The sequence below is a fragment of the Carassius auratus genome, chromosome 27 (assembly GCF_003368295.1).
Source record: "Carassius auratus strain Wakin chromosome 27, ASM336829v1, whole genome shotgun sequence".
Classification (NCBI taxonomy): Eukaryota; Metazoa; Chordata; class Actinopteri; order Cypriniformes; family Cyprinidae; genus Carassius; species Carassius auratus.
In genome coordinates, this window is record NC_039269.1 from 12,615,150 (window position 1) to 12,638,250 (window position 23,101).

The 23,101-nt window shown below is 37.6% G+C and overlaps 1 protein-coding gene across 1 annotated transcript in view; it reads right to left on the reverse strand.

Moving 5' to 3' along the window:
- Positions 1 to 6,634: 6,634 nt before the first annotated feature.
- Positions 6,635 to 23,101, reverse strand: part of LOC113045536 (translation initiation factor eIF-2B subunit gamma-like) — a 42,378-nt gene continuing 25,911 nt past the window's right edge. Inside the window, exons 7-13 of the mRNA XM_026205949.1 lie at positions 17,997 to 18,086; positions 16,027 to 16,160; positions 15,716 to 15,906; positions 15,538 to 15,600; positions 15,287 to 15,435; positions 10,477 to 10,580; positions 6,635 to 6,811 (exon numbers count right to left, since the gene is read on the reverse strand). Coding sequence (XP_026061734.1) covers positions 6,759 to 6,811; positions 10,477 to 10,580; positions 15,287 to 15,435; positions 15,538 to 15,600; positions 15,716 to 15,906; positions 16,027 to 16,160; positions 17,997 to 18,086 — 784 coding nt within the window. The 3' untranslated portion in view covers positions 6,635 to 6,758. The remainder of the gene's footprint in view (positions 6,812 to 10,476; positions 10,581 to 15,286; positions 15,436 to 15,537; positions 15,601 to 15,715; positions 15,907 to 16,026; positions 16,161 to 17,996; positions 18,087 to 23,101) is intronic.

Consider the following 23,101-nt stretch of genomic DNA (forward strand, 5'->3'; position numbering starts at 1 on the left):
GCTAGAGGAGCTCTTTCACTGCACTGCTGCTCCGCTCTGCACATTCCCAATAGCCTCGGCTCGTATTTTAACACGCTATCACACAGGCCATCTATTGATACTACAGCCACACATTTCTTTTATGCTGACAGTCGGATGCGGAGGGAGACTTTACAAATTAATCTGCTCTGGTCTCATAAAAGCTTAATAAAATCAATAAAAAAATATTTAATTACAAAAAAAAGCATACATAAAATTAATTATGAATAAAATGGAAAACAGCAACAATGATGAAGATGAACAAAATGTATTGATTTCATGATTTTGAAACCAACAAAGAGTCTAGAATAAAAAAACCTTAACTTTTGTATACATTGCTGGGTTTGTCAAACAAAGCCATCAGCGCCAGATAAAATGCACATTTCCCTTTCTACATGATACACTCTTGAGTTTGCTCTAAAACTCGTCATTATATTTTTTTGTTGGACTATATTTACTCAGAGCTATTTGTAATTACATTCAAAAAGGAAAAATACAATGTGCATTGTGACTTGGGAACCACTTTGATTTTACTTAGTTTATGGCAGAAATGGTTACACTTTATTTTAAGGAGTCCTTGTTACAGTGTTATTATACATTTACATACTGAGTAATATAAATGAACTACATGCATTTATATATGGTTAGGGTTAGGATTAGGTTTTGGTTTAGGGTTACTTGCTTATAATTATGCATAATTTATTTTTATTATAATAGTAAGTACCCTACGTGTAATGTGTAACAAGGACACAGAAAAATAAAGTGTTGCCACGTAAATTAAACTTGTCATTCTTTGATACATTTGCAATTAGTAGATAACCCCAGGTTTAGGGTAATGGGTTTTAGATATTGCATAATGGCAGGGTCAAGTCCATTTCAAGGCTACTATGATATTCTTATCAAGATTGTCTATGATGATTGGTCCAGTTATAAATAGGTCATATGCTAATTTATTTGAGTTATTTTACAGCAATGCACCGATTTTGTGGACCTAAACACATGTATGTAACTCATTTAATTTTAATTCTATAAAAAAGAACATTAAAGCTAAACATATACAAAAGCTAAAAATGTGCATTATATACAGAGAATTCAAACATGCTTTACAAAGGTTGATATGAAGTACAGAAGAGTTCAAAGGCCCTTGCTTGTAAACTATAACCAACATATAACACTGAGCAATCCATTCCACCTGTCATTTGATGATGATTATTAACCCTAATACACTTCTAGTCATGATACTGATGCAAATACAGGTTCCTTAGTATAAAGAACTGGGAGAGCACAAGGGCATGCATGCCTGTATACTATCACTGCACTGAGCGCATTTCTCGAAATTGTTTAATTTTCATGAGGGTACGGGCAGCTGGGAATGGGAGCTAATGTGGAATCTGAGGAATTGCTCCATGCGGTAGGGGGCCCCTTTAAGCCTAACAAACTGAGGGAGGTCCGAGCCGAGGTCTAGAGGCCTTGGATAAATAAACTAGGGAGATGACCATGCGCTGTCCAGAAATCTGCCATCACACAGTCCCTAAACATAAACGGCCACAGCCCGTCCCTGCTTGTGTAAAGGTAAGCTCCAAAAGAACGAAGTACGGATATCAAACGACAGCTGAGAGGCTCCGCAGGCGAAGACGTGTTTATTTTCCCCAAAAGCTTCAGGGCTGAATTTATTTATCTAATGAAGGCATCGGCACCATAAACGAATTGCTTTAAAAAAAAAAAAAAAGAGCAGCCAAGTAGGTTTTGATGGTAGCTCATGCCTGAGAACATCAGTAAGCATACACTTGGGTTTTTATTACATCTGATACATCCCTGTTCCACACATCACATACATTATATATTTATATATATGTATACACACACACACACACACATTTGTTGTCACGGTTGTCCTAAGACAAGAAAGCTTTTAGGTTTCAGGACAATTTTGATGAAACGTTTTGATCCCCTTAGTATTTTATTTAATATGTTAAAACATCAATATTAATATTTGACAACAAAGCTTTTTCTAGCAAAGCCATTAGCATGAAATCGGTAATGTGGAATTTTCACATACTAGAAACCTGTGTCATTGTGCTCTGGAAATATCCTTAAGAAAGGAAGTCAAAATTTGTATTCAAATTGGCATTGGCTGACTGTTTTGATGTGGATAAAGGCATGGGGAGACACTAGCCTCCAGCTAACATTCAAGACTTGTTTAGCGAATGTTTACAAAGCTTAAAATATTCTTAGCCCCCAAAGTGCTTTGTGACACACTGATGTGTACATGTTGGCATTGTAAGGGTCCGTCAGTCTCAAAAGGGAAAAGACTCGCCACCCACAGCCACAGATAAGATTAATTATGATAATGTATTTCTTTGCCCTTTGTCATCGTAATGAATGGCTCGCTTAAAAAAACTTTTTCAGCCGTCTTTGTTTGTGGCCCTTTAACAGGGGTATTGTTAGGACAAAACTAGCAGGTGGCAAGATGAAATTAGACCTATTTGTTTTCTTATTTATCTATCTACTTATTTAATCCCTGTTGGAGTGTATGTATATATTCTGTATGTAATTGATATCATTCGTCAAGTCTGGTCTAAAACTATGAACTTAATAGCTATCCATTCAAAGAAAAAATTGCAGAAATTGCACACAAAAAAACTTGGGTACAGGTGCATGACATAACATAGAAATTGTATTGATTCAACAATTGCAATGTTTCAGAACACTACATCTCATCAATTTTCCTTTGCATATAGCACTTTACATCTCTGAGAATCTGACAAGTTGTTTGATTGGTCCTTGGCTTTATGTCTTACAGAAGGAACAGAGCCACCAGTCAAAGGGCTGTAACTTCGCTGGGGTCGTGTGAGATAAACAAGCTCGGACGTTATTTAGCGAGAGTCCTGGTGAGTGTTGTAAAGCAGCCAGTATGTTCATTTCAAAGAGCGCACAGTCCCTCACATGTCATAGAGGTTATTGGCCTTTACAGGCCACACAGCTTCCATACTGTCTTTGTTCAGCTGTAAGAAAGTACTAATTGTTAAGTGTGTGTGCACTGAAGGTGGGCGTGAGGGTTTGCAGGAGCCTTGTGGGGGATGCGGCATCTTAAAAGGAGGCAAAAAAGAGAGGAAATTTCATTTGTGCCTCAAGAACACAGAAGACAATTTGAGGAAGTGTTCTGTTAATGTGTAGGGGTCAGCAGAAAACATGCAGGTTTTCTGCCACTTGGGTGGCCAGCGAGCCTCTCACCACCCTCCACCATGCTTAGGACTTCAGCCTCGCATCTCCCCACCCCTCCCCACCAACTACACACACACCGCCCACCCTCAAGACCCACCCTACACACATACATTCATACAGTCCCTCAGAGCAAAGGCGGCGACCTTGCCTGTCAGTTGGTCAATCAGGTCACTGGGGAGACCAGCTCTACACTATCCCAACTGAAGACTGGAGGATGTAACAAATGTCATACTTCTATCCAGGTCACTATGATTTATGATGACTCGGAAGCACTCACTGTAACTACATCCATTCTTCCATCTATCTACAGTGGTGGCCATAATTGTTAGAACACCTGTAAGATCTTAATATATATTGAACTTTATTTTCCCTCCAAAAAATGTCATTTCATAATGTTCATGAAACATGGAGATGGTTGCTCTCTGCACAAAAAATATCAGATCAGAAACGAGTCTTGCTGTTTTAATTCACTTTTAATTTGAATATTTGGCATCTCCACCTTTTGCAGCAATCCAACATGAACGTATCTCTGGCATAGTGTAAATATATTTCCTGAGAACTTCAACACTAATACCATCCATCCAATAATTGCTCAATTTTTGTGTTGTTTTTTTTTTAAGCATTGCTACTGCAAAAATAGTTAGTGGTAATATATAAATGTATATATTTCAGATGGATTACCACATTTTTAAAGTTAAACTTGAATTTTTCAAAAGAAAAGTGGTTGCACTTTATTTTAGAGTATGTGTATATGTACTTGTACTTATAGTGTACTTACAGTGTATTTATCTAAGAAAGTTCTGGTAACACAAGGTAACTACATGGGGTAGGGTTAGGTTTAGGGGTAGGTTCAGGGTTAGTACCTAGTTATTACATAGTTATTGTAATTACTATAATAAGTACATAGTATGTACATGAGGAACAGGACTGTAAAATAAAGTGCTACCAGAAAAGTTATAAAAGTTACTTTTTGGTTGGCAAATCTCAAAGCTCTTCTCACATATAAGCAGGCCTAGAAAACCGGGCTGGAAGCTACACAGAGACAGTGAGGTGGGCCTGATATACGATCTGCCAGTTGACATCTGATCCCCGGCCCAGGAAAACACAAGCATCTGTCACATTTGGCCCAAAGGCTGGGGAATGACACTGAACACAGCTCTGCACAGCTCCAAACCAACACAGCCATGGGGACTCCAACTCTGAGAGGCTTTGTCTAAATATACAAACCTTTGAAAAACAACGGCTGCCACATCTCCCGAGCCAGGTCTGGTGGTCCGAGCGTGGACACTGCAGCGAGAGGGGCCAAAGGCCACGACATCTGATTAGTTATCACACTGACAAAATGGAGGACACATGTTTCATATTAGTAGACGACAGGCATTCAGAAAGGTCCTGGGGCATTTGGGGATTTTAATCATTTCATTTCTACTTAACGTGTGCAATGCATCATAGCACCAAACAATTTAATAAACATTATCCGTCTCCAGGGAACAATTCATTATTTAAAAAAGTTATTATTAAGCCATTTGGGAAGAAATCCCAGCACTACCGCGGATCCCAATGAGCTTAATCTGCCAAAAGTCTTGAAACATAATGAAGAAAAAAAAAAGGGAGGCCGAATGGAGCAGTGACAATCTCATAAATACACAAATTATTTTATGGATTCAAAGACAGCGAGGGGAAACACGAAAGAGATGTCACTATAAAATATTTCATTACACCCAAAAACAAAACGTACAATCATTCCACCGCTGACACTAAATGACTTGGATTGGCCCTAAAAACAATCAGTTGGAACAGTTATAAATCACACAGAGCATCTTCCTCAGGCTCTGAATCCATCGTCACCAGGGAACCAGGGACCTGTAATTTAAGAGATGCACAAGTGCTGGAATGCTATAAATCGTTGACAGCAAAGAGGAAAATCTTTAGGAAGTATTCCTTTTAGGCATTTTGTGAAAGCCTGTAAGTATGGGAGAGAAAAAGAGACTGTTAGTAGTCGCTGTCTGACTGGGTGGTCCATTTCTTTCAGTCTTTTTGTGTACAAATAAACTTCTCCCCATTGTGGTTATCTGTTCCTTTCAGCACCAGAGCATGCAGTCCCAGTCATGGTGGTCACGCAGATGGGTGATGGGATATCCACTGGACAAACAACCAAACTGCAAACTACACAGACACCCACCAAGATCAACACCTGCAACCAAACACACTTTATGAACTCGGTTTCAATACATCAAACACTTTATACCCATGTTTCCCACATGATAGTGCCTTATATAAATCAAATCCCTAGAGGAAGTGATGGTATCAGAGCGTTCTTTGATGTGTGCGTGTGCCTATACACAGCAGTATCACAATCCATCTACCATGCTATCATTTTTAGGGGTGATAATCGATTTACAATTAAGGTGATTTTCTTTTATATCGCTTTTCAAAGGGTGTTTATATTTGCATAATATTAAATTGAGTTAAAACTAATTATTCGCAATATTAAAATTTGCATATTAATAACAAAATCATAATACTACTAAATTGATTTAAAAATAGGGGAAAAAAATCTTTATATGTATTTTTTATATCGCTTTTTAAAATATTTTCATATTTTAATAATTCTAAAGTTAAAAGTGTAATAAAAGTGTAATTATTATTCACATTAATAATTATTTTCCCTAGTTTAAAATCAGTTTATTATTATTATTAATGCTAATGTTCATTTTAATTTGAATAATAATTATACTTTTAATCTAATTTACTCTTATTAAAATATAGGTATTTATTATAAATGTGGCAAGTTGATAACTTGCATACAGATATTAGCCTGTTTACTTTTATCTCACAAAAAAAAAAAAAAAAATATATATACATTTATATATATATATATATATATATATATATAATTTATAAATAAATGTTATTATTAATAAACTATTAATATAAATAATACTAAAATAGGTTAAACCTATAATTATTATTCTTATTAAAAGTAACATTAGAATTAATAATAATAAAATAACGTTTCATTATTAAAGATTTTAAAAAATTACATTTACGTTAGTGTTAACCATAATTACATTTTTAAAGCTCAGTATTAACTGTATTATTAACAACATTATTATTATAATTAATTAGTTAATACATACACATGACTATTAATATTATTTATTAATGCCAAGTTAAAGTTAATAATAATAACACTTACATTTGTATTCATGATTACATCATTACATAATAAAAATGGCATTCATATTATTAATATATATATATAAAAAAACTAAATCTATTGAATTATTTGTATTTCAAATGGTAAAAACACCATGGCACTTTTTGAAAAAGTGGCTGCAACCTACTAAACTGATGACATACAAAACACACACACACACAAAAACAGAAGTCTTGAGATAAATAAATCCATTTTTATTTGGACACATAAAAAATGGATCCTGTGTAGGGGTTATGCACATGGAAGCAGGTTGATCTGAGCATCTTCGGCTCTGTGTTCCATCTCCACCAAAGTTCTAGATCTCCATGAGTTGGTCTGATCCAACGATGACCTCATTGGTTCTTTCAGCTGTGAGGAGAGAGAACAAGATTCTCACAAAGAGCTGTCAGGCATCTGGCGATGACCTGTGTGTCCTGTTAAGATTCTAATGGTTGTTTCTATCAATTAAAGACAGGAATATACTTTTATTTTTATTTTTTTAAATCTGGAGTTTACCTTTGTGGGCCACTCCATCAAATACTGACAAGCAAACAGTTTACAAATGTGTCAGGCTTATACACACTCGCTTTGGAAGGATGATATCCTCTTGCCGAATCTGACTATTCCAAACTAAACGTTTGAGAACAAGATTAATGATCCATAAAGACATATTTTAGTGTGAAGGAATCTGCACAAAAGCCTGTTTTTGTGTTCTGAGTTTGGGGAAAGACAAATAGAGCGTGCTATGCCAGAGAGAGAGAGAAAGAGAGAGCGAGAGGGATGAACACAAAGAGAGAAGGTTGGAACAAGGGTGTCTAAACAGTCTGAGGAAAGGTACACGTCCTCAGCCTCCAAAACACCTGCAAAACTACTGCACCTTACAACACTGTGCCGAGTGGCAGGCTGGGTGGTCCTGGACGTACAACCCATCTCCAGGGCCTGGGATGCTTTTAGCAGCCATAACCCAACACACTCAATCCCCTGAGGACAAGGATGCTGGGAACACAGAACCTTATAGAGAAAGCGTTCAGCTAGAGTTTATGAGATGTCTATCACTCCTTTGTGGCTAACACACGCCAACAAGCCAGTAGCAGTAAACAGACTGGGAACAGAAAGAGTGCGAGTGAATGAGAGAAAGACACTGAGAGGATGGAGAAAGAGAGTGTGTGTGGAGTTGACTGTATTAGACCACCATGGTGGAACAGCTATAAAGTCTACTAAGAGTTGTCTAATCACTCAGCAGCTGTCTAAAGAGATTAAAAGAGTACCAGAGTCCAATGTGGGGGTAACCTATAAGCTACAAGTGGACACAAATCTTGGCATGTAATAATTAGGGCCAATACTGGCATTTTTCCCATATATATTATGCTACAGCTGACAATATTTTGATGGATATATCAACACTGATATTTTAAAATTAAAATGTTAAATTTAAAATTAATTAGTTTTACTCAAAAACCAGGCATCAAAGTGAGAATAACAGAATAGATATATGTCCAGATACTGATTATTACTTAAAGGTTCATTTCAATAAATTAGAATGTCGTGAAAATATACATTTCAGTAATTCAACTCAAATTGTGAAATTTGTGTATTAAATAAATTTAATGCACACAGACTGAAGTAGTTTGTATTCTGAAGTCTTTGGATCTTTTAATTGTGTTTATTTGGGCTCACATTTAACAAAAAATCCACCAATTCACTATCTCAAAAAACTAGAATACTTCATTAAAAAAAAAAAAAAAGCCTTCTGTAAATTATGCTAATTTACTGTACATTTACTCAATATTTGGTAGGGGCTCCTTTTGGTTTAATTACTGCCTCAATTCAGCATTGGCATGGAGGTGATCAGTTTGTGGCATGGCTGAGGTAGTATTGAAGCCCAGGTTTCTTTGACAGTGGCCTTCAGCTCATCTGCATTTTTTGGTCTCTTGTTTCTCTTTTTCCTCTTGACAATATCCCATAGATTCTCTCTGGGGTTCAGGTCTGGTGAGTTTGCTTGCCAGTCAAGCACACCAACACCATGGTCATTTAACCAACTTTTGGTGCTTTTGGCAATGTGGGCAGGTGCCAAATCCTGCTGGAAAATGAAATCAGCATCTTCAAAAAGCAGGTCAGCTGAAGGAAGCATGAAGTGCTCCAAGATTTCTTGGTAAACGTTGCAGTGACTTTGGTTTTCAAAACCAAACACCAGCAGATGACATTGCACCCCAAATCATCACAGATGGTGGACACTTAACACTGGACTTCAAGCAACTTGGACTGTGAGCTTCTCCACCCTTCCTCCAGACTCTTGGACCTTGGTTTCCAAATGAAATACAAAACTTGCTCTCATCTGAAAAGAGGACTTTGGACCACTGGGCAACAGTCCAGTTCTTCTTCTCCTTAGCCCAGGTAAGACTCCTCCAGGAGTGGCTTAACAAGAGGAATACGACAACTGTAACCAAATTCCTTGATTCGTCTGTGTGTAGTGGCTCTTGATGGCCTCAGACCATTCCTTGTGAAGTTCACTCAAATTCTTGAATCGATTTTGCTTGACAATCCTCATAAGGCTGCGGTTCTCTCGGTTGGTTGTGCAACCTTTGCAGGTATTTTGAGTTGATTAGCTGATTGGCATGTAACCATATTCTAATTTGTTGAGATAGTGAATTGGTAGGTTTTTGTTTAATGTGAGCCAAAATCATCACAATTAAAAGAACCAAAGACTTAAATTACTTCAGTCTTGTGCATTGAATATATTTAATACACGAGTTTCACAATATGAGTTGAATTACTCAAACTTTTCCACCACATTCTAATTTATTGAGATGCACCTATATATATATATATATATATATATATATATATATATATATATATATATATATATATATATATATATATATATATATATATACACACACACACACACACACACACACACACATATACACACATGCATACACAGACACACACAAAGTAGAATAGTTCAAATAGGTCACATTCATAAAATTAAATTAAATACAAGGAAAGAAAAATTCTGTAATACCAAGATAGTTTCCAAACATTGCAATCTATATCAGTGCACAAATTTGAATCCAGCATTACATTTAAGCTGAATAACCATATTTTGTGCGTCTCGAAATCTTTCAATTTTCTAGCTCAACCTCAAAGGACAATCAGCCTTTTTATTTCAGGAGGGTACACATCAAAACCAAGCAGCGACTCTTTAATGAACTTAATTTCTCTCTTTGACTTCACTGTAAATTTGTGCATCTGTGAGCAAGTGTCAACCTCAAGGGTACAGAAGTGGATTTATTGCAGTTATTATAAGCCATGCTTTTTAAATAATAGGTTACATTAACCTCTGTTCTGGGTTTTTCTGAGATAACTTTGAATCGTGGTTTCTTGCTGCGCTGAAGCCGGAGGAGCGGGTGTACGTCGGGGGAAGTACAGGGGGTCTAGATTGTAATTTGGGATTTCTGGGAGCACTTCAATAAGCCTCAGCATTTTTAGAGGTTATGGCCAACTAATCGAGTCCAGCTCGAGAGTGATGACAGAGAGGTGGGGGGTGGAGACGTAGAAAAGTTTTTTTTTTTTAGGGGGGGTGAGAGGGGGTCAGTCTACGCAGCAACACCCTGTTGTTCAGTCAATTAGACTGTGCAGCCTCTGGACATCCTAGGGCCGCCTTAAGGCACTGTCATTGATGGAGAGGTTAGAGACCAGGCACGGACCACCCGGAATACAAGAGCCTGAAGCCACACACACACAAACCTTGCAGTGATCTAAGACTGCGAGGATTAAGCATATTAAAAAATAAAGCTCAATTGTACACACAAGCTTAGGTTTTAATACGCTATTAAAACAGATTAAAACGCACATACACACACAAGATCACACAAACGAAAAGGCAGACATGGGCGTGAGAGTGCACACATAAACACAAACACAAAAGGCTGGATTTATTACGAACACTGCGGAACTACAGAAGTGTTGAGTGTGTGTTTCTGTGCGTGTAGTGTAACCCGCAGAGCGCTGGACCACAGCGTTCTTACTCTCTGGCTCTATGCGCTGGCCGCTCCCCACAAGACAGTACTTCATGTCGGCTCCACGTCCAATCACTGCATTGTTGCAGATCACGCTACCTTGAATGTTACACCTGGGGAAAGAGAGAAATGTTGTAGTGTTTTAGTGTTGTTTTCATGCGCATACAAAAAAATGCATGCCATAAAAAGTTTGGGGTCGGTAAGAAGTCTCACCAATGCTGCATATATTTGATAAAAAATACAATAAAAACACTAATAACATGAAATATTATTTTTGAATTTAAAACAACTGTTTTCTATTTAAAATACATTTTAAAATGCAATTAATTCCAGTGATGGGAAAGCTACAATTTCAGCAGTCATTACTCCAGTCTTTAGTGCCAAATTATCCTTCAGAAATGATGCTAATGTGTGATTTAAATCATTTGTAACATTATGAATGCATTTAACTGTCACTTTTGATTCATTTACTGCATTTTTGCAGAATAACGGTATTAATTTCTTTTAAAAACAAAAATCATACTGACCACACATTTCTGAAAGGCAGTGTAAATCATGAGAGAAACAGCACTTGTTGTGTCCAAAATAGTGACAAGTTGGACTAGAATTTGAGAGATGTTTTGAGACTGTCATATTGTTGACACCTACGTCTATTTGGTCAGTAGTGTTGGCAACAAAAATCTTGCCTCTACCATGCCTCATTCAGTTCTTTTTTTAAAGAATTAAAAATATATATTTTTAAGTGAGTATTTGAATAAATACTGTATGTGACAGTGGACCAAAAAAACATTAAGTTGCACTGGTATATTTGTAGCAATAGCCAACAATAACCTATATGGCTTATTATAAATCTATGGGCTGTATATATCTTTTATGCCAAAAATCATTAGGATATTACATAAACATCATGTTTCATCATGCAGATATTTTGTAAATTCCCTAATGTAAATGCACAAAAACGTAATTTTTGATTTGGAATATGCATTGCTTAGGACTTCATTCGCACCCTCAGATCCCATATTTTCAAATACTAATATCTCGACCAAATATCGTCCTATTCTAACAAACCCTGGTTTTGTGGTCCAGGGTTACATATTGTGTTAAATAACACTTTGGCTGTAATTTACTATTCAGAGATGTTTTTGATTTTGGAAGGCCCATATTGTTTGACCACTAGTCCCAAGCAAACCATTTTTATAGCTCAGTTCACATAACTGATCTCCAGCATTCGACTTGACTATTAATATCCAACTTTACTTTCATAATCCGTCATATTTCTATGTGAAACAGAATAATCAACATGAAACATACCAGAAAGAAGTCAGGCTTTGTGTGAATTTGCTAAAACAACACCCAGATAGCTAATTGCTCAAAACGAAAGTAGTCTCAGAGAAAGTTATTGCATTATGATTGAATAGCACAATGAATTCTTTGGAATAATACACCATGACCACATGACCACAGACCAATAAATCAATCAGAGATAGAAAGCAAATAGTCAATACTGATTTAGTTGCTTCTAACCGTTGGTCTGTGCACATTCACATCAAACCAGATGTCTTTTAAGACACTGAAAACATTGTTTCACATCAAAAGTAATTTAAACAGAATCAAGACTCCATTGCACTGCACTCCATCCAGCTGTTTTTGAACTCCAGAACACATCTTGTGTAAACACTCTATCCTTAACACTAGATATCAAGCAGTAAATACCTTGCTACATTAAAATAATACAGGAAGTATATAAGTAAAGAAGCACTGACAGTGCTTATATGCAACATGACTTCTTTTCAAAAAACATAGTTTACGTCTGGAATCTTTGAGCATATTAGCATAATTAAAGGCTGATATTTGTGTATGCGAAGTGCTCGGGAGCCTGGCTTTGAACTATGTGCACTTGGACGCACACAGACACAGACGCACACGCACACACACACACACATCCCTGTGCTGCTGTCTGTTTACATCATACAAAGAATAATATTTTCCTGGGATCGCTTTGGCACCATAAAACTTTATTTGCTCAGTTTTATGTTTACTTGGTTTGCCTGGGCCAACTCTTAACTTTTTCTGCACTCTCTTGCGGTGAAACATATTTACCACGAGTGTTCGGCTTTCATGTCTTTTTGCTAATTGCACAGCTGAGGGTCTTGTCCTTTCCTCACCCGACCCTATTACAACCCCCCACCCCACACACCCCCGCCATCACCACCATGTCAATTTGAAACCTGATACCTCAATGTGTTCCCCAGTTTTTATTTTCCTCTTGGCGACATTAGCATATATATTAAAAACAACATTGCCTTATGACGTACAGGAGCGCTTTAGTGCTACTTTTCTGTGGTTTAGTGTCCGGATGTCACAGGACCTACTGGAAGTGCCATTTCACACTTTCTCCAGCCATATAGCGATGCAGAATCTTAAACCACAACTTTTTATGAAAGATTTTCAGCTCACGGAACAGGGACAGCAGACAGGGCATCCCGTCTTCAAGATCAAGCAGCGTCGGACAGCGTGCCCCGTGTTGTAGCTGACGGAGGCAGGTTTCTATTGGCAGCTACACAGTGCGCTCTATTCAGGTGCACGGGTGTGTACAAGAGAGAGAGAGAGCGAGCGAACGAGCAAGGTTTGAAGAAAGAGAGGGAGCGGGTGAGACAGAGGGGGTAGATGGGAGATTACAAGGATTGGCGTTTTAAAAAGAGAGACCACCAAAGATGCAGTTGCTGAAATACCACTAATTACTGACACTTTGCTCCTCCTCGCTGTGATCCCCCCCTCCCTGCCCTCCACCCCCACAAGTCACCATCATGCTCCCCCCACCCTTCCCATCAACCCCAAACCTCCCGAGCTTTGTAAACAACCACTCCTACATGCAAACAAAGGGCCGAAAAATGCAAGTGGCGCTGTTAAATGCCAGGGATTTCCTAATCCCTTCTTACTTTTTTTATGTTTTGAAAGAGTTGCTGTTCCTTTCTTTCCTTCCTCTATCCTTTCTTTCACTCCACTCTTCATGCACAGGCTAATTCGTACACGAGGGTCGCCACGTTGGCTCCAAGCTTGTTTTTTTTGAAGGGGAAAAACTGGTTTAAACCAAAGCTGTCTCCACTTAACAGGGTCCTTTTTCTTTACCACCCAGAGCTGATTTGGGACAGTTTGTGTTCAATGGCAAGCAGGATTGCCATGAACCCAAATCAGCTTACATCTAAACCGTTTAGGGTGAAGAAAAATAAAAAAAAGTGGTGGGCAAAGAAAAAAAAAAAGTCTATGATCTCAGAAATAAAGCATGCAAGTTTAGAGAGATATGAATGTTTGCTGAAGCTTCTTTGACTTGTGTGTTTAACACTTCTTTGGGAATCATTACATCTACATTTATCACTTTTCTGTTAATTTGTGGTACCGGGGGCCTGTTCGGGGTCAGCGAACACCTTTAGGGGTCTGACAACACAAGTTTCTGTTTTTGCTCAACACAACAAAAAGCAGAAGCATCCACCCCAACACCACCCGCAGGCAGAAGCTGGTCAGTCTCTCTGCGCATTATGTCTACGTCAAGCCCACTTTTAACCTAAAAGACAAAATCTGAACATTTGTTTCTACCTGCTGAACATCTGACCCAAACCACTAAATACTCACGAGACGGTCAATCTGTCTCTCATCCTATACTGTGGACGGTACAGGACGACAAAGGGGTGCATGAAATTGCAAAGGCTTTGTACAATACTATTTAAAATGTTGAAAAGTATACTTAGGGATACTTTGAACTGCTAAATGACAGCTAAAAACTTGGTATGAATTGAAAAATGTATTACTTAAAAGTAAATTTGTAACTATTTCCTAGATGCTTTTATCAAATAATCCCTAAAATGTTCATGGTTTCCACAAGAATATTAAGCAGCACATACATTCTTAGCATTAATAGCAGTAAGAAATCAGAATATTGGAATGATTTCCGAGGCATCATGTGACACTGAAGAGTAATGGCTGCTGAAAATCCAGATATGCAATCACAAGAATAAATGACATTTTAAAATGTATAAAAATAGAAAAGTTAGAAGTTTTCAAATGTAATAATATGTCACAACATTACAGTTTTACTGTATTTCCAATCAAACAAATGCCGCCTTAGTGAGCATTAGGAGATAAAATCCCAAAATTTTGGAACAGTTATATATAATACTTGATAAGTCAATCTTGCAGATGGGCTCCGTAAAGTCGGTTTCATTTAAGCAAATCATGTCATTTTATTAACATTTTTAAATCAAGGTTCCAAAGCTTCCAAATTCCCATGACTGTCCCTGGTTTTTTTCTCTTCTTCTTTTTTTTTTCTAAATCATGGCAACTGCACTGAAAAATGAGTTAAGAATATGAATTGTATTCGATATTGCCATTTCCATTTTTTTAAAAAGGTTTTATTGATTCGAATGGCTTCTCTTGCTCTGAAAATCACCATTTTAAAATTCACAAATATTTCCAAGTTGTCCATGACCACTGGAAAGCTGCTAAAATAACTGGTAAAAATAAAAAATACCTTGACAGTCTATGCTGGAAAGTGTGTTCCCAAAAGTCTGCAATGCATTTGACTTTATTTGATCTATTGCAGCAACATGATTTAGTTATTTATCTAAACTCTTTAGTTAAATATTGCGGTTTATTAGTGTGTTTTTAAATATTATTACATTTAACCACTCAAAGAATGCAAATGATGTTATTCTGGTCAAACATCCTGTCTGGGTTTGATTTACAAATAAATTACCCATAAAAAGACTCTTTCTGAATCATATTCTCATAAACATTTAGAACTCACTTGAGTAAGATCACATACCCTTCTTCAATAGTGACTCCATTCATGATGATGGAGTTGGTGATCTTCACCTTCTCCTTGATTATAGATGATGTGCCAACATTTGAACGCTTGATGGATGTCTTGTCTGATATCTGACAAAATGGCCCAATAATGCTGTCACTTCCAACCTAAATAAAAGAGACCGCATTACTTAATTTGAGGCGTAATGTATTTCAATGCACATTTTCAATATGCAACATGCATATTTTTGACACATCTATGGGACTCACCAAGGAGCGTTCTGAGACCGCAGCAGTCGGATGGATTGGAGGCTCCTCAAACAGCTTTGGAACCTAAGGGATAAAGGAAACCATAATTCAGTGCAGCCATAGCAGTGTCTCAAACGACTGTTTTGCGGACAGTCCACTGTAAAGAAAAATGGGCCATGTTCTTTCAGTTTGTTCTCACCACACGATTGGCCTCTATATAAGCCGCGAGCGTGTTCACACGATAACACATGCCCTCCTCCATGATGTGGACATAGCAGCGTAGCTTTCCGCCATGGTAGGCCTCACTCATGTCTCCACGATGATCGTTCCAACATGACCTCTCTCGGGCGAGCTGGACCAGCGCCTCATCTTTACTAGTGCTGAGGAGCTCTGTGAAGGCATGCATGCGGTTTTTGAAAGGTCACCATTTATTATGTACACCAAACATGCTCTTAAAAGGATCGCAAATATGAACCGTGCAAATGCGAGTCATTACAAGAGGAAGCTTACCCAAATTGTGGTCAGCATCCTGTTGTTTTTGATTCCTCTCTGTATCCTCCGTTGCAGTTTTGGAGTTTAAAGACTTGGAGAATTGCTTACGCACCAAATACGGCACTAGTTCCCCTCTGATTGAGGTGACAGACCTGTAAATAAAAGCATATGGTAACAACACAGGTTTGAGCTCGGCCTTAAAGCAGGGCTGTCAGTCATTTAAGACAAAAATCATTTTCTCACCAGTAGTGTATTTGCTATTATTCTATCAAATTCAAAGGCATTATAGTGGCAGAAGAGTAAAGTAACAAATATCCATTACATAAAAGGCTGTTAATCAGCACTACTTTTCAAAAGCTTAGTTTATTTTTATGCTTTATGCAAGAGACGTAAAAGCAAAGAGGAACATTTTACACATCTTAATGTCCAACTGAATGTATGGTCTCTTATATATAGAAGATATGAAATGTTTAATTACAGTTAAAAAAAAAACATGTTACTTGAGGAGCAATTCAAAATCTGCATCACTCCTTAAACTAGTCTCTCTCTCTCTCTCTCTCTCTCTCTCTCTCTTTATTTTCTCTTAGGCAAGATTAGAATTTCCATCTGAATGCAGAGACAGAAACAACAGTTACTATGTCCATTTTCTCCTTCAGTACTCCATGGCACTGCAGGCTCAAGGGCGACAGAGAGAGAGAGAGAGAGAAAGAGAGAGACGAAGGGAGGGAGGGATGGATGAGGAAAAAAGAATGCGGATGAGAGAGAGAGAGAGAAAAGGCACCATAAAAAAGTCAAACTTCTTTGATGAGGGAAAGTGGGGAGTTGGGGAGGGCTGGTGGGGGGCGGCAGATTAGATGAAATTATGTTTATATCAGGGGGAGAGTGAATTAAAATGTCAAAGCGGAGAGAAGCCTCGAGCTTTTCTGAAGTCTGTGAGAGGGAGAGGACCTAAGAGAGGCCATGCACCACACCACTTTACAGCGGGCTGCCTGGCCTCACAATGTCAGTTACAGGAGCACAAAGGGGACTGGAGGGGCAGGGGAACGGAGGGCTATTGGAGAGGATGAATGGAGAGCTGAGGGAGGAATGAAGGGGTGGACTGTAGAGGACACAGGCCCACTCCAGGATTAGAGACACTGCGAAACGACTAATTATGTGGAAGGGCTGCTGCTTAGATGCTTGCCATGAAGTACAGAAAGCTTCTTTTTTTGTTGTTTTTTAATATAAGCTTTTTAAGTAAAACTTCTTATATTAACTTTCAAATTCAAGTGAATTTTATTATACAACAGTAAATAAAAATACAAATACAATACTATACTATAAGTCTCGCAATACAATATAACAACAATAAACGAGCCATGTTATAAAATACATTTTCATGTTGTCTTTATGTGAGGAAAAGAAAAGTTGGAAAAGATTTTAATGACCTTCTGAAATCGGTTTGGAGGATACTAAAACCATATTTAATAGCAGGTGATGTGTTCAAAATTCACATGCGGTTCAGACACAGATTGTGCTTTCAGGTTGTACATTTTCAAACACTTTTACAGAAAAATGAATCTTTTTGATTCAATTCCTGATTCAACACAAACTTAGTTATTATAAAAAACTACCTTCATAAAAAATTGAGAGGAAAGTTGAATTGTCAGTATTTAGATTTAATAAAAGCAGCACTCAAGCAGCATGAACTCTAGAAGTTTGTGTAAAACCGTATGATCTGGATGTTATCCAGCACGATTTGAGCAAATTAATTCAATGGATGCAACATCTGACCTTGCGTTCAAAAGGAGTTCATGCGGCCAGTGTCATAAATGTGCAGACCTTATTATTTCTTCTTTTTTAGTAGTAACTTTTCCTTGTTCTAAATTCTTAAACGTTCAAAATAATCCTCATAAAGTGCATGCAAATTCTTTGGCACAACACACACCTGGCAGACATGGACACAGAAAGCTGTGAAATTCTTCCTTCATTGGGAAATCTTCACTTACTTGTTGTGTACTAAGAAATCAACCACAGATCTCTTCAGGCAGTACAGGTGGGCATCCAGCAGGCCGGTCTTGATGAGCATTCTGGGATGTCTGGAAGAGGGATATACATATATAAAAAAAGTGTTTGAGAAAGGGAGGGCAGTGAAGACGGGAATCTTGGAGTGCAAATAAAAAATAATCACAGTAAATGTGAGGAAGGAGGATGCGGCTGCTCCAGAATAAAACGCAGGGTAAACGTGGAACGTGCTTGATGGTGAAACAAAGTAAATACATAACAGCTCTGCCTAAAAAACATTATAAGGCGCCCTGCTACCCCGGTTTCCTCAGATGTTTTATAATTAGATTATATAGCTTGCCTTTACGTCCCATGCAGTCTTTCATTTTCCTGTCTCACTCCCACTCTAATTGGTCTCTTTGAGGCACTGAGAACTATAATGACCCCCAAAATAAGAATAACAAGTGAAACACAAGTGAAGTGACATGAAAGAGAAGAAATGGAGGTTGTATCTCCATTTAATCTCAGACAAAACTTAAAAAAATATAATCATTTCCATTTTTTAACATACATTTACATCACGGCCATGGCAACCTCAGCTGGATTACGCTTGCTGCCACAGCTTTTGAATTGTGAGATGTCAGAAACACCATCGGACCCCCCAGACAGTTTTATAGCCTGCCATTGACATGAAAATGCTCCCAGAGCCCCTCCACAGTGTCATGAGAGGCCCACAAAATGGCTGCCCCCGGGCCAGAGTGATTCACATGGAGAAAGAGTCCAGTGCATCCTGAAGAAACACACTAAGTGTTACTAAAGGTAAAGCAGACTAGAGCGCGACGCAAGTTAAGCTGTCAGATGTACGTGAGGACTTCCAGTCCCATGTTTGGAGAGAATAGTCTTTACATCAAGATTACTGGGTCAAGGTTTTGCTCAGTGGCCTCAATTCATGATGATTCAAGGCTATCAAGTGGCACAATTAGGGTAAAAATAAATAATTAAAGACTTCTCGAATGCAAAATATAAAATAAACCTTGAAATATTATTGAAGTATTTTAAGAAATGGATAAAAAAAAGTTATAACTATACAAAGAAATTATGAAATTCATTAAATTAAAAGAATTCAGTATACTGAACGTAATCATTTTAAAGTAATATTTTGAATAAAATTAAACTGATAAGTTAAAAAAAATATTTATTTTTAATGAATCTTTTCACAAAAAATATAATTTGTATGTAGTATCTCAATATAATCGTATTATATTTGGTGGCGCTTAAAGAATTTCCTTTGTTTTTGCTGTAAACAAAGCAGTGCTGCACTTATGAACTTTAATATGCATTATACAGAGGCAAGATGAAAAAAACTTTTCTAAAGACAGTAAGTTTATACATTCATATAAACTCCTACCCCTAGCTGAATCGCAATTTGTTTTGCCTCTCAACCGATTTGAATCATCACATATTTGAATCGATTTTCAATCTGCTCACGGTTCATCGTTATGTCCCTATGTTTTGGTACTTCAAATGTATCAAATTCAGTGTATAAAATATGATATTTGTAATTAATATTTTTAATGAAAAAATGTACAATAAATCTTTACACAAAAAAAATTGTAGATCATAAAAAAATATGTATTTTTTAACATTTGTTAAAGGTGCAATAGTTGATTGTCTTCAGAAACTTTTTTTTCTTTTTTGTTATGCTGTTTCACATCCCTATAGCAATCATTAAATTAAGTAGTCAATGTATATATCTGTATTTATTACATTCTGTAGAAGGCATAGAACCAATAAATGTATGTCTATTCAAAACGCTCAGTCTGAGAGTTTTTAAATGACTTTCCTACCTGCCTGTCAGTGTATGTGTTTGCATACCTCTGCACACCCTGTTCACGCAGACAGGATATGTCATCAGCGTGTTTACACATGCTGTGCAGAAAGAGCGAGAATGGCAGACAAACATCAACAACCCGGTCTTCCTTCCTGGTATTGTTTTCTCGCTGATGAATGACACTTGATGTAGCCCAGCGGTTCACAATTCCAGTCCTCGCACACATATTTTGCATGTCTCGCTTAACACACCCAATTCAGATTACCAACTCGTTAGAAGTGAACTATGTGAATGAACGGTGTTCTGATCGATATGATCCCTACAGTGTGTTCATTGCTCCCTATTCCCTGAGCAGGGGTTTACTTCACTTCGGAACAAGGGCTGGAATTGGGAACCGCTGATGTAGCCTTTTGTAGTAATGTTGTCTCTGGTATTCTGGTCTGAGTATAAATGCGTTCAGGGGGCCTGGCTTTGGCCAGCGATTGCAGGGCGATTTCAGTGCTATCAGGCTAACATTAACATTTTCTAAGATCTCCTATTGCACCTTTAACATTTGTTTATATAATTGCTATCTATGCAATCCAAGTTGGACTGCTGCCAGAGTTTCAATGAAAGTATTTTATGTTGATAATTATATAAATATGTCTTTCCATACATACATACATACATACATGCAGACTTCTGACTACTGCCTACTCAGACTTTTGAACCCCACTGTACACTCCCACCCATAGCGATGCACCACATGCAGGCTTCATGCCGGATGACCTCCCACCCCCCGTGACATTTACGAAGCGAGAACCTAAGAGAACCATCTCTTCTCTAGAGCTTTACTGTTTCCCTCCAGTGGATAACACACCGAGAGGCTGAAATGCTGCAGTGTTTATTCACTCAAATCTCAAAAACAGACTGGCTGTGTGTAAATCAGAGCATGTGTGCGTGTAGATACATTAGAAATAAATTATGATGACACTAAGCTGTTCCGTTAGCCAGCAGTGGCTGGATTCCTGAAAAGCAGGAAAAGTGCGTGCGGAGACAGAGGAACGTTCAGATGTTTTCAAGTACATATGGCACCAATGTGCTTGGCTCACACACGCAGACTGTAGGGAGAGATCCAGAGGAGGTGAGGAATGAACAAAGGCATGACACACTGATTTATGGGAACACCCAACATGTGACATCATGGTTTGGCACCTGCGGGCAGGAGAATGAGTGAATCACAGAGAACGATGAGTCGAATAATGGAGTGATGAGTAACAGATACAGATCCTTGCGGTTTCTGAGAAGAAATGAGTGTTAAAGACCGGGGAACAGAAGGTCAGGAGGAAGACGGGACTGCCAGACAATAAGGAACAGGTGCTGTTTATGAAGTGCAGACACTATAAGGATCACAGTGCAAAACATAACTACGAATCAACTTTTCCATCAAACTACTCACTTGAACGGGAAGTTGCTCTGAAAAAATGCTCTGAGTGGTTAAAAGATGTTGCTATGCCTTCATCAGAGCAGACTGTGCTTGCCGAAAGGAGGGGCTTTGTAGAAAATGATGTGTCTAAGAGAGGCGGGGCATAGAGAACCTACAATAATGTACAGTATTTTAAAAAATAATGTGTTTTTTTTTTAACATTAAAGCAAATACACAAAATATGTGATCTTTAAAACAGCATCATATGAGTATTAAAATATATATATAAATTTAATATATAAAAATATATATATTTTTATTATTGTTTTTGTTATTATTACATAAATCTAACTCATCTATTGAACTATAAATCTAACTAAATCATATAATCTAAATTAAAATCCTAAATTGAAGATGAAAACTGACTTATTTTGGTTTTACCTAAACAATTGTTTTTTTGAAGAACGTACTATTATGGAATTCAGAACATAAATGTTTATATTCAAATAATCTAAATCTACTCAAATTGAAAACGCTAAAAATACACAAAATGAGATTGTAACCGTAATCATGTCTTTTGATTTTCTCTCAATAATGTGGTTTTATTGAAAAACATACAGTTCTGGAATACAAATTTAAAACGTTAATTTATGATCAATAATTGCAATATATCAATTTGTTTTTAAATAATAGCTTATAAAAATGAATGATAATATGTTTTAAATGTGGGGCTTTAGGGTCAGAATGTTAAGAATCAATCCATTACTCACTCATCTATGGGATTGTTTTGGCAATAAAAACATTGACCTATAGAGCTCATGTGGGTGCCACAGGTTCAAATCCAACTTGCAACATTTCCCCCACTTCTAATTACTTAAGGTATTCTTGTCTGTGGGATTACAAAGAATCAGAAAAGTCAGAATTTGCTTAAATAATTGTAATCTTGAAGCAACTGTCTTAAAATGTGCTTTACTGTAATGCTCCAAGTTAAAACTCTGCCTGCAACAGTTTCCATCAATCACATTCCCTTGCTGTCTGCTTCCTCCTCAAGCTGACAAGGATGACAAAAATCTGGGAAAGGCCTCCAGGGTTGTGAGTGACTCACACTATTAATTTTAATGGCTTACTACTATAAAGCGCAGCACAAAGAGCAGCGTTACAGCGCAGTGAGGTCATACGTTACACAGTGCGCCATCGAATGAGCCCAAGCAAATTTATCCAGGCCTCTTTAAGCTCCGATGCATTGCAAGATGCGAGGCCTTTGTTCTGCGCTCACTGGTCTGAATCGACGGGTAAATAACTAACAGACTGACAGTGGAGCAGAAAGACAGGAGGATCTGATGGGTTGGTAAATCTTAGCACAGGACATATGGCTCACACCTTTCCCTCGATCATCCTCAGTCGATCTGGAGAGTGTAATGTTTGAGCAGCATGTTTAGGAGGGGGAGCTGGATTGCGCACAATGTTAAACACTGCTCCTCATTTCGCTGTGTTAAAGCTGCAAGTGTTTAACAATGTTAGCATGCCTTTTCTCTGAGCCGTCTGAGAAAGTTTACTGCTTCCATAGCTGTCAGACTGAGATACATGCATGCTTCCTGTCCCATCTAGTCTTTCTGGATTTGTGTCTTTTAAAAAGTTGTAATGGTCTGCTATCTGTTCTGCAAACTATAACAGGTAGAGCTGTCATAAAACCAGAGAGAAAGGCTGCATGGCTAGTAACTGTATAAAAAGAAAAAAAATCTAATATTAGTATGTGAGAGAGTGGTAATATCATTACATTCCTATTGGTCAGTGTAAGAGGAACTCAGCTTAGTCTGAATGTTAGCCTGATTTAGACCATAGTTTTCCAGCATAAGCTGCCACAGTGACTAAGT